Below are 12,507 nucleotides of genomic sequence, written 5' to 3' on the forward strand. Positions count from 1 at the left end.
GAACTGAATGGAATTCAACGAAATTGTCTGAACTGGGTGAAAAAAAGGCAGAAGTTGGCCAATGACCTGGTCATGAACATTGTTGCATTGATTTTAAATTGTATGGTGTACTGATTTTAAAGACATTTCTACACTTCAGAGAGGGCTTTGTACAACCTCTAAATATATCTCGTAATCTGGGATAAAGTGAAGGACAGAAGTTAGTCAATTATCTTATTCAAATGAAACAGTGGAAAGTCTGATAGGCAACGAGCATTAACAAAGTAGTTGTAGAATGGCATCCATACTGCAAGGTATTGTAGGTATTTGTAATCAAGAAATCAAATTAATTTACTTAGACTAAACAAAATTATCCCTTTCCCTGGAGTGGCAGGGGGTATAGAGATGGGAGGAGGAGTGATGCATTTCCAAACTTCAGCAATAGTATTTTTTATTTCAAAAGTCAAGTGACTGAGAAAGTCTTTGTAGTAGTTCAAACACGGACATGGGAGGCATGAATATGTAACCAGAAATAACACTACTGCTATGTGTGAGCTATCTGGGCCCCTATGAATATAAAAAGTAGAGCTTTTTATATTAATAGGGTAAGGAATGGTGTCCCTAGCCTCTGTTTGTCAGAGGGTGGAGATGGATGGCAGGAGAGAGCTCACTTGATCGTTACCTGTTAGGTTCACTCCCTCTGGGGCACCTGGCATTGGCCACTGTCGGTAGACAGGATACTGGGCTGGATGGACCTTTGGTTTGACCCAGTATGGCCATTCTTATGTTCTTATGTAGAGCTGCTTTTGTGAATTTTTATGTATTCCATCAGAAATTTTAAATTTACCAGCCAGCCCTAATAAAACCTATAGTCTTACCATGGTTATTGTCTCTGAGCCACAAGGAGTGCCAAAGGAGAATTAGGGCAGAATTAATGAAGGACCCTTAAATTTCCCTGACTCAGTAGGGTACAGGAGCCACTGTGAATGCAGAAACAGAATGATAAAATGAGTCAAGGATGAAGGTGTTATTGCAGAATATTGTTTTTGCTATTGCTGAGGGCCATTCTGACTTTGGCAGACGAGCATGCAAAGTCAAACAAGAAGTTCCTTGTGTTATAAAGGATTAAACTTCACAGAGAAGTGCACAGCTGCTATACATCCTTTTGGAGACCATGCAGTGCTTATTGACTCTCACAGACTCATTCAGACTCTGAGACAAGAACCAGTCACAAGACTGAGAGACTCTAGTCAGGCTAGATTACAGCCGCATTAGATACGTGATTATTTTCTAACTCATTTCTGGCTGTTAATTAAATAAATGTCTTCCTAAAACCTACATCAGTCTTCATGGAAATAGTCCTTGTCCCAGTCAGAGCAGTGTTAATCTGGGAAGGACTAGCGGCTCATGGAGGATACTTTTTAGGGGACAACTAGTTTTAATAATAAGCCATTCCTCCGTAGAGGACTATGCAGCCAAAAAAGCCACTAAAATCAACTCAAAACTCTTAACTGATAAAGCTAGTTTTAAAATTTAAAATTAAAAAATAAATTTACATCTGGGTACAGTAATGACTATTTCAACATAATAGCAATGGGACCTTGCATGTTTTACTTGGAATTCAAAAAAAGTAAATAATAAAATGTATTTGTATATTTGCTCATATTACTTTATCATAACTAGAGAAGACCGGCTTTTGCTAAAACAGATGAAAGCAGGAATGCCTCTATATTATTTTTAAAATCAGATTATCTAAACTAAGTACGTAGGAAAATGGTTGCACGGTATTTTTATCTTGCTTGATAGCAAAAGCAACCATATCACTGCTTTCATACAGCACTAGCTGTCAGTCATCAATGTTTCAAGTGTTGCCAACATCAAGCATTTGTGAGTTAGGCCCCCCAAAATCATGAGGTTGTCTTAAAATCATGAGATTTTTTAAAATAATAAATTTGTGGTTCTTTTTATTTGCCTTCTGATTTTGAGCTTATAGGGTTCACATTTTCAAGCTTTTCTCTGCAACCACAAAGGCTAGAAAGTTATTTCTACTTTTAATGAAAGCTGGGATTCTTATATAATCGCCGACTCCAGGGGCTGGCACTTTAAGTAAAACACCAAATTTTTTGAGACTCGTAATAAAATTGTGAGAACTGGCAGCACCGCAACACAATATTCTGGTGCAGGAGATGTGGAATTTTCAAGAGTGCAGCTGGTTGGAGAGTAGCAGGTGGAGGTGAGAGGCTATTTGTGGAAAAATCCACTTAGGGTATGTCTACACGGAGATAAAAAAACACGTGACTGGTCCAGTCAGCTGACTTGGGTTTGAGGGCTCAGACTCCAGGGCTGAAAACTTGCCATGCAGACATTCAGGCTCGGCCTGGAGCCTGAGTTCTGGGACCCTGCGAGGGTGGAGGGTCCCAGAGCTTGGGCTCCAGCTTGAGCCCAAACATCTACACAGTGATTTTTAGCTCTTGCAACCTGAGCCCCATGAGCCCAAGTCACCTGACCCAAGCCAGGCATGGCCATGTTGCAGGGCTTTTATCTCCTGGTAGCTGACCCTAGACTCTGGTTTCAGGACTTTCATTCTCAGTATGTTCACAAAATGCTGACCGTATGTGGGGTTAGCTATTATGACTACACTTGTGCAGTTTTTCCACTGACATCCCTTTCATCTGAAAACGACATGAGAGTTGGGAGTTCCTTCCTTTTTCTGGATTGTAGGTTTTTCACCACCAGGGTTAAGAACATGAGAATGGCCATACTGGGTAAGACCAATGGTTTATCTAGCCCAGTATCCTGTCTTCCAACAATGGCTGGTGCCAGATGCTTCAGAGGGAATGAACAGAACAGGGCAATTTATCGAGTGATCCACCCACTGTTGTCCAGTCCCAGCTTCTAGTAGTCAGATGTTTAGGGACACTGAGAGCATGGGATTGCATCCACGACCATCTTGGCTAATAGCCATTGATGAACTTATATCTAATTCTTTTTTTAACCCAGTTATACTTTTGGCCTTTACACATCCCCTGGCAATGAGTTACACAGGCTGACTGTGTGTCGTGTGAAAGAGCACTTCCTTATGTTAGTTTTAGACCTGCTGCCTATTAATTTCATTGGGTGACCCCGATTCATGTGTTATGTGAAGTGGTAAAGAACACTTCCTTATTTACTTTCTGGGATGATGAGAACCCAGCTCTTCACAGTGGGCCACTAATGAGATACATCAGAATATTCCAAACTGTAGGAGGTCGGAGTGGGTGGAGGGCAGAGGCTGGTAGTAAACATCCATATCAACCCCATAAATGCTTTCCAATGTGTTTGCACAGAAGGACCCACTCAGCATAAATGGAAGCATGTTGGCTTTACCTCATTGCATCCATCAGTCTGGGGATGTCAGTCTTGGTCAATGAAATGCCAGGTAGTAGGCATCCAACTTAATCTTGCCTTTATAAGAGTGAGGCACACTGCAGAGGTGGCGAAGAAGGTCTGAGCCATCCAGCCTGTAAATGGCATGATGATCCTGGGTCAGTGTGCTTCACAGAACACATTACTTGTGCTCCATAAAAGAGCAGTATGAAGTCCCCACACTACTTCTCTCCACAGCATCATGTACACAGGGTAGCTGAAGGCCTAGCTACATTTCCAAACCAGAGTGGAGCCATGGAATGCCATCTATTGTAGTTTGTCAGCTGGGTCTCCACCCTGACTGACACACAAGGAAGCACAGAGACCTGCCCTGCTTCTGCACAGAAGAAAGGAGAAAAGAGCTCCCTAAGGTCTCTTCCTCCCTGCCCTGGCCTACTAGGCAAAATCCATGCATAGAACAATAGCTATTCATGATAAAGGGTCTTGAACTCACTAAATTGTACACAGCATATTTTAGGGTATTTCTATATTCTCATTTGGTCAGCTGCAGAGCAACTAACACTTAACCTCCATTCCAACTTTGTATTTAAAATGATCAAGATTCTGTTTATCAAGGTATTTAGTGGTACACTGAAAATAAACCCTTTCCTTTCTGCTTGCTCTAAATCATTACAAAGTTCCTGGGAAATTTAGTGAGACACAGCCAAATATTAATGTTACACATAACATAATTCTCCATTTTAGATGAGGCCTTGGATGCCTCTTGCAATCCAACTCCATTGGAGGTTGACTCATCATTACTGTAATTTAAGGCCAGTCCAGCAATCGCAGGGAAATCTTAGCTAAGCTCCAACCGGAGACAGCTGAAGGGGAAAGTGATTCCTTGAGTTGCTTTTCAATGACTTCTGGCCAGCACTTGCGAAGTGGCTCTGATAAGTTTTAAAGGGAGACACATCCACCTCACCCACAAGGGAGAGTTTCCACAAAGTAGGACCTTTTAAAAGTGGGGGATGAATAAAAGAACAAAAGGATGGAAAGGATAATGGAATAGCTCTCAAAAAGTTCAGACTTAGTATAAATGCCTACTCAGACCCAGGCTGCAGGCGCCCTGATTTTCCTTTAGTCTTTATTTATTTATTTGGGAAGTACTAACATGTATACAAATTCTACCCATGTAAATATCAGAGATAGAACAACACTCATTAGAACAGTGAGCTTTTGTTTAAACAGATATTATACAGTAATAGGGTCATCAGATCTTTCTGTTTAACAGGGTGTACCATATTACAGAATGAGCATCTTTCCAAGGACATCATTGGTGGAAATTGCTGTAAGGTGCTGCTTGAACGGATAAGTGTTAAACCTCTACTTTTGCATGAATGATCAGGTGACTTACAGGCAGGAAAGTGTAAAAAAATGCTTTAGATTGTTTTACACCATTCCAAGTCACCTGAGCCAGACCTTGCCTGAGACACCATTGCTAGAAATATTAGGTTATTATAATATCATTGGGTGGGACAGATTTTAAAGTTAGTGTTCTCTTGTAATATTCACAACAAGTAATTGCAGCTGGTATATGCACATCTAGTCTTAGCTGTAAAAGGTCACATAAAATGCTGCAAAAGACAAGGATGCAATTCAGGCCATCTCATTTAACTGTGTCAATGTCAGGGCTCTGTCCTGGTGTTCTGGGACACAGCCTCCCCTGTGTTGCACTGTTGGTAAACACCAAGTCTCATCTCATCTACAGCAATATTTCATAAATTAACCAAGTGCATTTATTGAACGACTGATCTTTGATCCACAAATAATTGTGGTAAACCCACAGATTTAGTAGAGAAAGACATAGTCACATCCTTGTAATAACCTGTGTACTCCGTGTCAGGTCTCTGGTCTGGGCTCTGAGGCGCAACCACAGTGTTGTGCTGTTTCATATACACAACAGAATTCCACATAGGATAAGGGCATTTTGTTCCTTCAATTTTTTGACCTTCAGTTTTTTGTCTTCTATCCCCGTTGGCACCTGACACACAGAGATTGCAGCATGAATGTACATGAATAGTCCTAGCTGGAAAGGGAGTGATTGGATATTCGTAACAGCCTCCATGTCAGGGCTCTGTCCAGGACTGGACATGTCTGTAGTTAAGACATTTTGTTTGTGTGATGCTACACTTGTGACATGTACCCTGAATGGGTTGAGATGGGAAGCATATATTAGCGCTGCGACAGAAAGGGAGTTTCATAACTTAATTTATAGACCTTAGTTTGCATGTAGGATCCAGCCATTGTATCTTGTACTCCTGACACTGCAGAATCACAATTATCCATTCACAATGGTGGTAGCAGTTTACACCTATTTTGCATAGAGTAAGTAACCACACAAGCCTGCAGGTACAGCAAGCCCTACAGGCTGCTCTCCTTGTCTCATCTTGGTCCGTTGGGGCAGATGTTGCTGCTTAGGAAGAGAAGGGGGTAACTTACTTAATCAAGGGCTGTAGCTCACTCCAGCAATGATCCTGCAGGGCAGCTCAGAGTGCCAGGGTGCCAATCCAACTCTCCTCAGCCTGAATTTTACAGAGGCTGCAGTGATCTCCTCCTCTATAACCTCTGTGAAGCAAGCCCATATATGTGATGAGCTGGTTCTTCTTTTGACCCTGTCTCCCTTCTTTTTCCCTTATGCCGCCCCATCAGGATCCCTCCATTCTCTCCCTCACTGCACTACTGCCCACCTTGCTCCTTCACTAAGGTGAATGCTACCCTACTTCTACCTGACACTGTTTCAGTTTCTTCACAAAACAGATTTTGCAATGAGCCTGATCCCTTTATACATGATCATCTGTCTAAAGAAAGCTTCATTCCCACAAATGGCCATGGAAAATTAGTGTGAGCCCAGCAAATCAAAGTTGAGCAGATTTCCCCACTGTGCACCCCACTCTAAGCAGGAGTAAGGCCAGCCAGGAAAGTGCATAGCTCAGCACCTCTGAGGAGGATTGTGATTAGGTCCATGTCTCCTTAAACATGCCTATTCTCCACCCATGCCCAGCGGCTTTTATGCCGTACTAATTTTGTGCAAGCTAAAAGTCATACAGGGGGTGAGATTTAAGTACAACTCAGTGTCAAGGAATATGACCCAAGCTTAACCTCACTTGCACACAAGCACAGTCTCCACTTGCAGTTGTGCTGTAGCACAAACTTGCAGGCCCTGCTCTGCACAAACAAAGAATCTGCAGAGCCAAAGACTTAATAAAATACGTCCTCACATTGGTATAAGGATTTCATTTTCCATAGTCACTGAGGCTAGAGTGGAAAAAAGAAAATATCATGAAAACATTTCTGTCTTTAAAGAGAGGGCTATTTAAGTTACATAAAATATCACCTTGAAGCGAATGTCTTAAACTTTTCAGAGTGCTGCAGAGTCCAACGTTAATCAAAGTGGTTACTTTAAAAGTACACCACAAGTGACTTGACTGTCAAACTGACCCCTTAACCACATGATATGATTTCTTTGCTTTCTGATGGTTTGCAAGAATCTTATGTCTGAGCCACAGCATATACGCTTCGTAAGACTCCACTTCCCCAACTTGTACCAGAATTTCCTTTCCTGCTTGTTCCCAACCACAAACAAACCATTGAAACTTTTCAGGACACCACGTAAATTTTACCTTTAAATGGGACTGATGAGCCATCTGGAAAATTTCCAGTGCCAGGTTGAAAATGCTTTCGAGGGATCCCTCAATGGTGGCAGGGCTGGACACGTAACCGAGCATCATATTCTGTCACACGGGGGACCTAGTCATTTAAAGGAAACTTTAAATGCTAAAATCCCACAAACCATGCCTATTAATAAAACCAATAAGCATCACATCCTATCTAACACCATCTCATCTTCTAAAACTTGTGAATAATGCGTAATTCTGATGATGAGATAAAAATATTCAACACCCAGGTATAAATACCACCAGCAAGACAGATGAAGTTCACTACTTGGCTTTCTTCTAATACCAGACCTGACTGTTAGAAGGTTAGCTCATTGCTTTGGGCCTGATAGCCATAAACAGAAACCACTTCAGCATTTTTACTTCAGTGTCTCCACAGCAATGACTCCTCAGATTTATCTCTTCATCCTTCTATCTATCAGCTCTTGTTTTGGATGTTTCTTTTGTCAATCAATTCTTCCTAAAATAGAAGAAGATATAGAAAAACTCAAAGCTGACTTTGTAAGTATAACCATCTAATAATTCATTCTTCTTCCTCTCTTACTGCTTATGCTTTATACACCATTTGGACTTAAATATTACTGAAAGTTGGCGAGAGTTTGGTTTATGACAATCAATGCAATATAGTCCTGTTACAACATGGGTAGGTTTGCTTTTGCAGTTAATTGTTTATTTGAATATAGTTTGACGCTAGACAATGTCTTTGTCTTTGTGCTATTCACCTTTGTCACCAAAACTAAGGTCCCTCCAACTGAACTAATTAAAGTAATGTAGTATTTTGAATCTATCTGAGGAAAATTGATATAACTGTTTATGCTTCATGGTGGGAACATTCTCCCAGTTCCCTTAGCAATCAGTTACATGGAACAATGAATAATGAAAAAATCCTGTAACAGTTAGGTTGCAACCTCTTGGATTATCATTAGTTTTAGGGTGATAAAGTTACATTTGCCAGAGATAGGGGATTAAGCAGTAGTGAATAATGTAAACAGGAACAAGTGAAAATGACTGAGATGAAAGGAGATCCTTTGCTTTTGCAAATGCATCTGATGCTTTTTTCTTGTTACATTGCTCAAAGGCGGCCCCTAGAGCTTATTCTACACTATTCTTTGAAATATTGCTACATTAATCCTGCTTTCATACACTGAGATTATGATGTTTGCAAGAACACTAAATCTGCAAAATTAGCACTTTTCATAGAGATTATGTAAATATTATGTTAATTAATTTATGATCACTTAGGAGTCAGTCAGATAACCTGTTGACTTCAGATGGGATTACTAATGGGAGTAAGAGCTGTAGGATGAGGTGTCATTAATTGTTTTTTTTACATTTTAAATCCATTTCCTTAAATGAATGAAAGATGCAGAATGCTCTTGCAGCCAGAGCAAAGAACTGGGGCTTAGGATCACTGGCTTCCATTTCCAGCTCAGCCACTGATTTTGGTTGTTTATCTGTCGGTAGAATGAGTACAATAGTTACAGTAATAACCATAAAGGAATGTTGTTGGTTTGTTTAATCTTTGCCAAGTGTTCGAAGATTAAATGCAATATTGGTTTTATGTAATAAAATTATTGTGATTATATATTAGATTCCTATTACAGTATATGTGATTATGTAGGGCCAGATTCTGGGAGCTGCTGAGCACTTACTGTTTTCACTGAAGTCAAGACTTCAAGCCCACTGCAGGTGCTCAGCACTTCTCAAAATTGACAGGTAGGCCCTGATCCAGCAGCACTTAAGCATGCAAATTATCCCATTGAAGTTGCTGTCATTACATTATTGAACAAAAAAAAAATGAAATGATTCACATTGTATTGTTAGGATTATGTTTTATCAGGACTAGTAAAAATAACTAAATTTCCCCTCGAAAAATATTTTTAAAGCTCTGTATTTTCTAACCCTGCAATCATTGAGATACAGCATACACAACACCTGCTTTCCAGCTATGCAAAATACTCTCTAGCCCACAGTATCTTTGCATCCCTCACTCTGATAGTGGGATATCGGACTTGCCCCCAGTTTTTACAAACCTCTGATATTACAGGAGTTCTGACTCTCTGAAATGACAGTTTCCTTCTACTAGATCTGGGAAGGCTTACATGCACTACTTAAGTCACATTCAAAACCTTAACATGGGAATCATGTGAGCAGAGACGATACGTGTGTGTGTGGGGGGGGTATATGGGGTCACGTGCCACCCCCAGATTTGCTGCTTGGCGTATACTGAGCATGCTCACACGGACTGAGCATGCTCACTAACACTGTTGAAGCCAGCTGCCCTCACTTTGCTCCCCCACTATCGGCAGACATGGGTCATCTCTACACGTGAGACTCATACTGAATGGGACCTTTGCACTGGGATCTTTACTGACACAAAATTTTCACTAAGGTAAATGAATTCCCATTCCTTCACTAAAGTCAATGGGAGATTTTCCTAAGTACTGTGAAAGGAATGATTGAAGGGTTAGGCCCAGTTTTGCACTGCTGGCCTTAAATGCCTCAGAAAACAAGATAAAACTAGATCAGATAATTCAAAGAACAATTTGCTGTGTCGATTAGTATTTATTTTTTAGTTGTTAATGTCAGCATCCACAAAGAGCACGTAGTAACATACACACTGTGAGTAGCTAGTTGCTTATCAGATGAACTGCAGGCGGAAAAGGTATAGGTAAGTCAACTCATGACATTTGTTGTGCAATTAACAGAACACCAATGGGACTTGACAATTTAGTGAATGTAGTTGTATAAATACTCCAACATGAAGGACTTATAACAGCTGAAAATCCTTAAAGCAAAACAATTCTCGTACGTATTTCACTATTACTCCCATTCATTTCAATGGAGGGTCCTGTTTGTTTTTCAGTAAATCTTGGTGTCTACTAAGTCATTTCTATGTTCCATTGCAGAATTCAAGTCAGTCAGATGTAGCTGATGGCGGATCTATTTTCACAGAAAGACTGAAAAGTTGGACAGAGGTAAGCTTACATCCTTAGAACCAGATTTTGAGCAGCGGTGCAGCTGCTTTGCATTGCGCTACTTGTGTAAAGTGGTTCTCAACCCGAAGTAACTGGCCACAGGAGAATCACCTCAGTGTCCGGGATCCCTTAGTAGCTTAGAACTGACATAGTGGCTCCTATGACATTCTGCTGCCTTCTCTGCTAGTGATGGGGACATGGCTGGGGAAAAAAGGGTGTAGCCAGGGAGCTCCTATGTACCATTGATCCCTAGGCTGTTGTAATGGCTCCTTGGGATTGCTGGCAGCTGGCACAAGTTACAACAGCCCTCAGGATACTTTAGTTTATGCCAGGTGCTCAGCTCAAGTCCCAGCCAACCCAGAATCAAGGCTTAAGGTCATCTTTGCATTCCCCTGTCCCGAGTACTCTTTGATCACAGCAGAGGGCCTTCATTTTGATTTTCTACATTTCACTTTGATGGAAGTTCATTAAACGCTTTTATTTGCTGTATTTCTAACAGACAACTGAAAAAAAAATCATACTCAGCCAGATCATTTCCATGTACTTGAAAATGTTTAAAAATATTGACCTGGCTACGAGTGAACTGCACGTCAAGAACATACACAATGCCCTGTATACGCTGAACAACAGCCTAACTGAAAGCTTCAAAAAAGTAAATGACCTAATGGAGTTGGCAAGACTTCCGGTAAGGATATTTCTTTTTTTCCTTTTGTTTTATGAAGGCAAAATCTAGAATTCATTCTCCTTTTGTGGCAACAGAGCCTCAGCTTCTTGACTTTCAGGACAAAGTCTAAGGTCCCTTTACTCTGTTAGACTTTTGTCTAAGTGTTTTTCACTGTGGGGAAGACAATCTAGTCATATCCTGCAAGGCAATTTTTTAGTTGATGTTTTTTAATTGTGGTTTTTTAAAATTATGTAAGTGAGCTCACGTAGTAGCCCAACTGATGCATTTTAACATTTGAAACATTTTAATCTAATAATTAATGAATGAAAATAGAGTCAATGAGAGTAACAGACAACCTTAACCTTACTTCAGATTATTACATAGTTAACAGCCATTTGTCTCCTAAACTGGGTTGAGGAAGTAGTAATCAGTTCCTAGTCAGACCTCAAGCAGGATTAAAAGACAGCCTCCAAAAGTGACATTCTGGATCAGATTCTACTGTTAATACCAGTTTAACTCCAGTGATTTCAATTACAGCCATTAGCATATGGCCCTGCTTTAATAATTTGTCCTCCAATACCACCGTAACTCAAATGTTATAATAATATATCATAAAAACAACAAGAAGTTCGGTGGCATCTTAAAGACTAACAGATTTATTTGGGCATAAGCTTTCGCGGGTAAAAAACCACTTCTTCAGATGCATTGGACTCCTTGTTGTTTTTGTGGATACAGACTAACACAGCTACCCCCTGATACTTGATAATATATCATGATGAGCCACACAGTAACTCAGTTGTATACAATGCTGTTGACTTGTACCAAGTCATAAAGTAGCTTAGAAATTGGACAACAAAATTGATTAGAAGATTGCTCTTCCTTATCTGAACTGGTCGATGGATTGATGGGTTATTGCTATTCTTCATCAATGTGTTACTTTGCCCTATCATGTAATGCCCCATACAACATCTTAGACCATGGGTTCTCAAACTTCATTGCACTGTGACCCCCCTTCTGACAACAAAAATTACTACACAACTCCATGAGGGGGGGCTGAAGCCTGAGCCCCGCCACCCCAGGTGGTGGGGGTAAGGGGGGGGGAGCCAAAGTCCAAGCCCTGCTGCCCCAGGCGGGGGCCAAAGCCCAAGGGCTTCAGACTCAGGGTGGGGGGCCTGTAACCTGAGCCCCATCACCCAGGGCCAAAGCCAAAGCCTGAGGCCCCAGCAAGTCTAATGCCAGCCATGGCGAACCCATTAAAACAGGGTTGTGACCCACTTTGGGGTCCCAACCCAGCTTTAGAACTGCTGGCCTAGACCATAGCACATGCTAATTAACGTACAGTACCTTTTGGAATGACTATTTTTTTTGTCCTTTGAACCAGATGAATGATTCGAAAATCCAACGCAAAGCTGTTAATGAACTTTTCCCCACCTTACAAAAACTACTACTGGACCATCCAACTACTCACGTAAAGAGAAAAAGGAGCCAAAGTCAGAAAAGGAAATGTAGATGTTGAAAGGCTTAGTTATACTTTTTGTTATTCCGTTTTTATATAAATCTATTTATTAATATTTAACTATTTTTCAATCAATATTTATAATGAAATCCATTTTTAGAAACACCAACAAAGTATTTATAATTCCTACTGCTGCACAAGAAATGAATATGTGTAGAATTCCTGTTTATCTTTTACACGTTTATTAACTGGATAATACAGAGCTGTGCAACATTTACCTGATATTCCCTGTGAACTGCATATAAACATACCATGTAGACCCAATACCATACTTAACTGACTTTCTGG

General features: G+C 40.6%; 1 protein-coding gene across 1 annotated transcript; it reads left to right on the forward strand.

Annotated features, from left to right (window-relative positions):
* Positions 1–7,442: 7,442 nt before the first annotated feature.
* IFNG (interferon gamma) lies at positions 7,443–12,219 on the forward strand. The gene is made up of 4 exons (XM_073331408.1): positions 7,443–7,562; positions 9,971–10,039; positions 10,539–10,724; positions 12,085–12,219. Exons 1-4 carry the CDS (start codon positions 7,443–7,445, stop codon positions 12,217–12,219), a joined length of 510 nt encoding a protein of 169 aa, XP_073187509.1.
* Positions 12,220–12,507: the final 288 nt, after the last annotated feature.

Source organism: Lepidochelys kempii, chromosome 1 (genome assembly GCF_965140265.1).
Source record: "Lepidochelys kempii isolate rLepKem1 chromosome 1, rLepKem1.hap2, whole genome shotgun sequence".
In the NCBI taxonomy this organism is placed as follows: domain Eukaryota; kingdom Metazoa; phylum Chordata; order Testudines; family Cheloniidae; genus Lepidochelys; species Lepidochelys kempii.

Excerpts from the sequence above, each read along its gene's own strand:
- IFNG (XM_073331408.1), top strand. The coding sequence starts at position 7,443 with ATGACTCCTCAGATTTATCTCTTCATCCTTCTATCTATCAGCTCTTGT. Across the intron at positions 10,040-10,538 it reads GACTGAAAAGTTGGACAGAG|ACAACTGAAAAAAAAATCAT; the intron begins GTAAGCTTACAT and ends TATTTCTAACAG. Across the intron at positions 10,725-12,084 it reads TGGAGTTGGCAAGACTTCCG|ATGAATGATTCGAAAATCCA; the intron begins GTAAGGATATTT and ends CCTTTGAACCAG.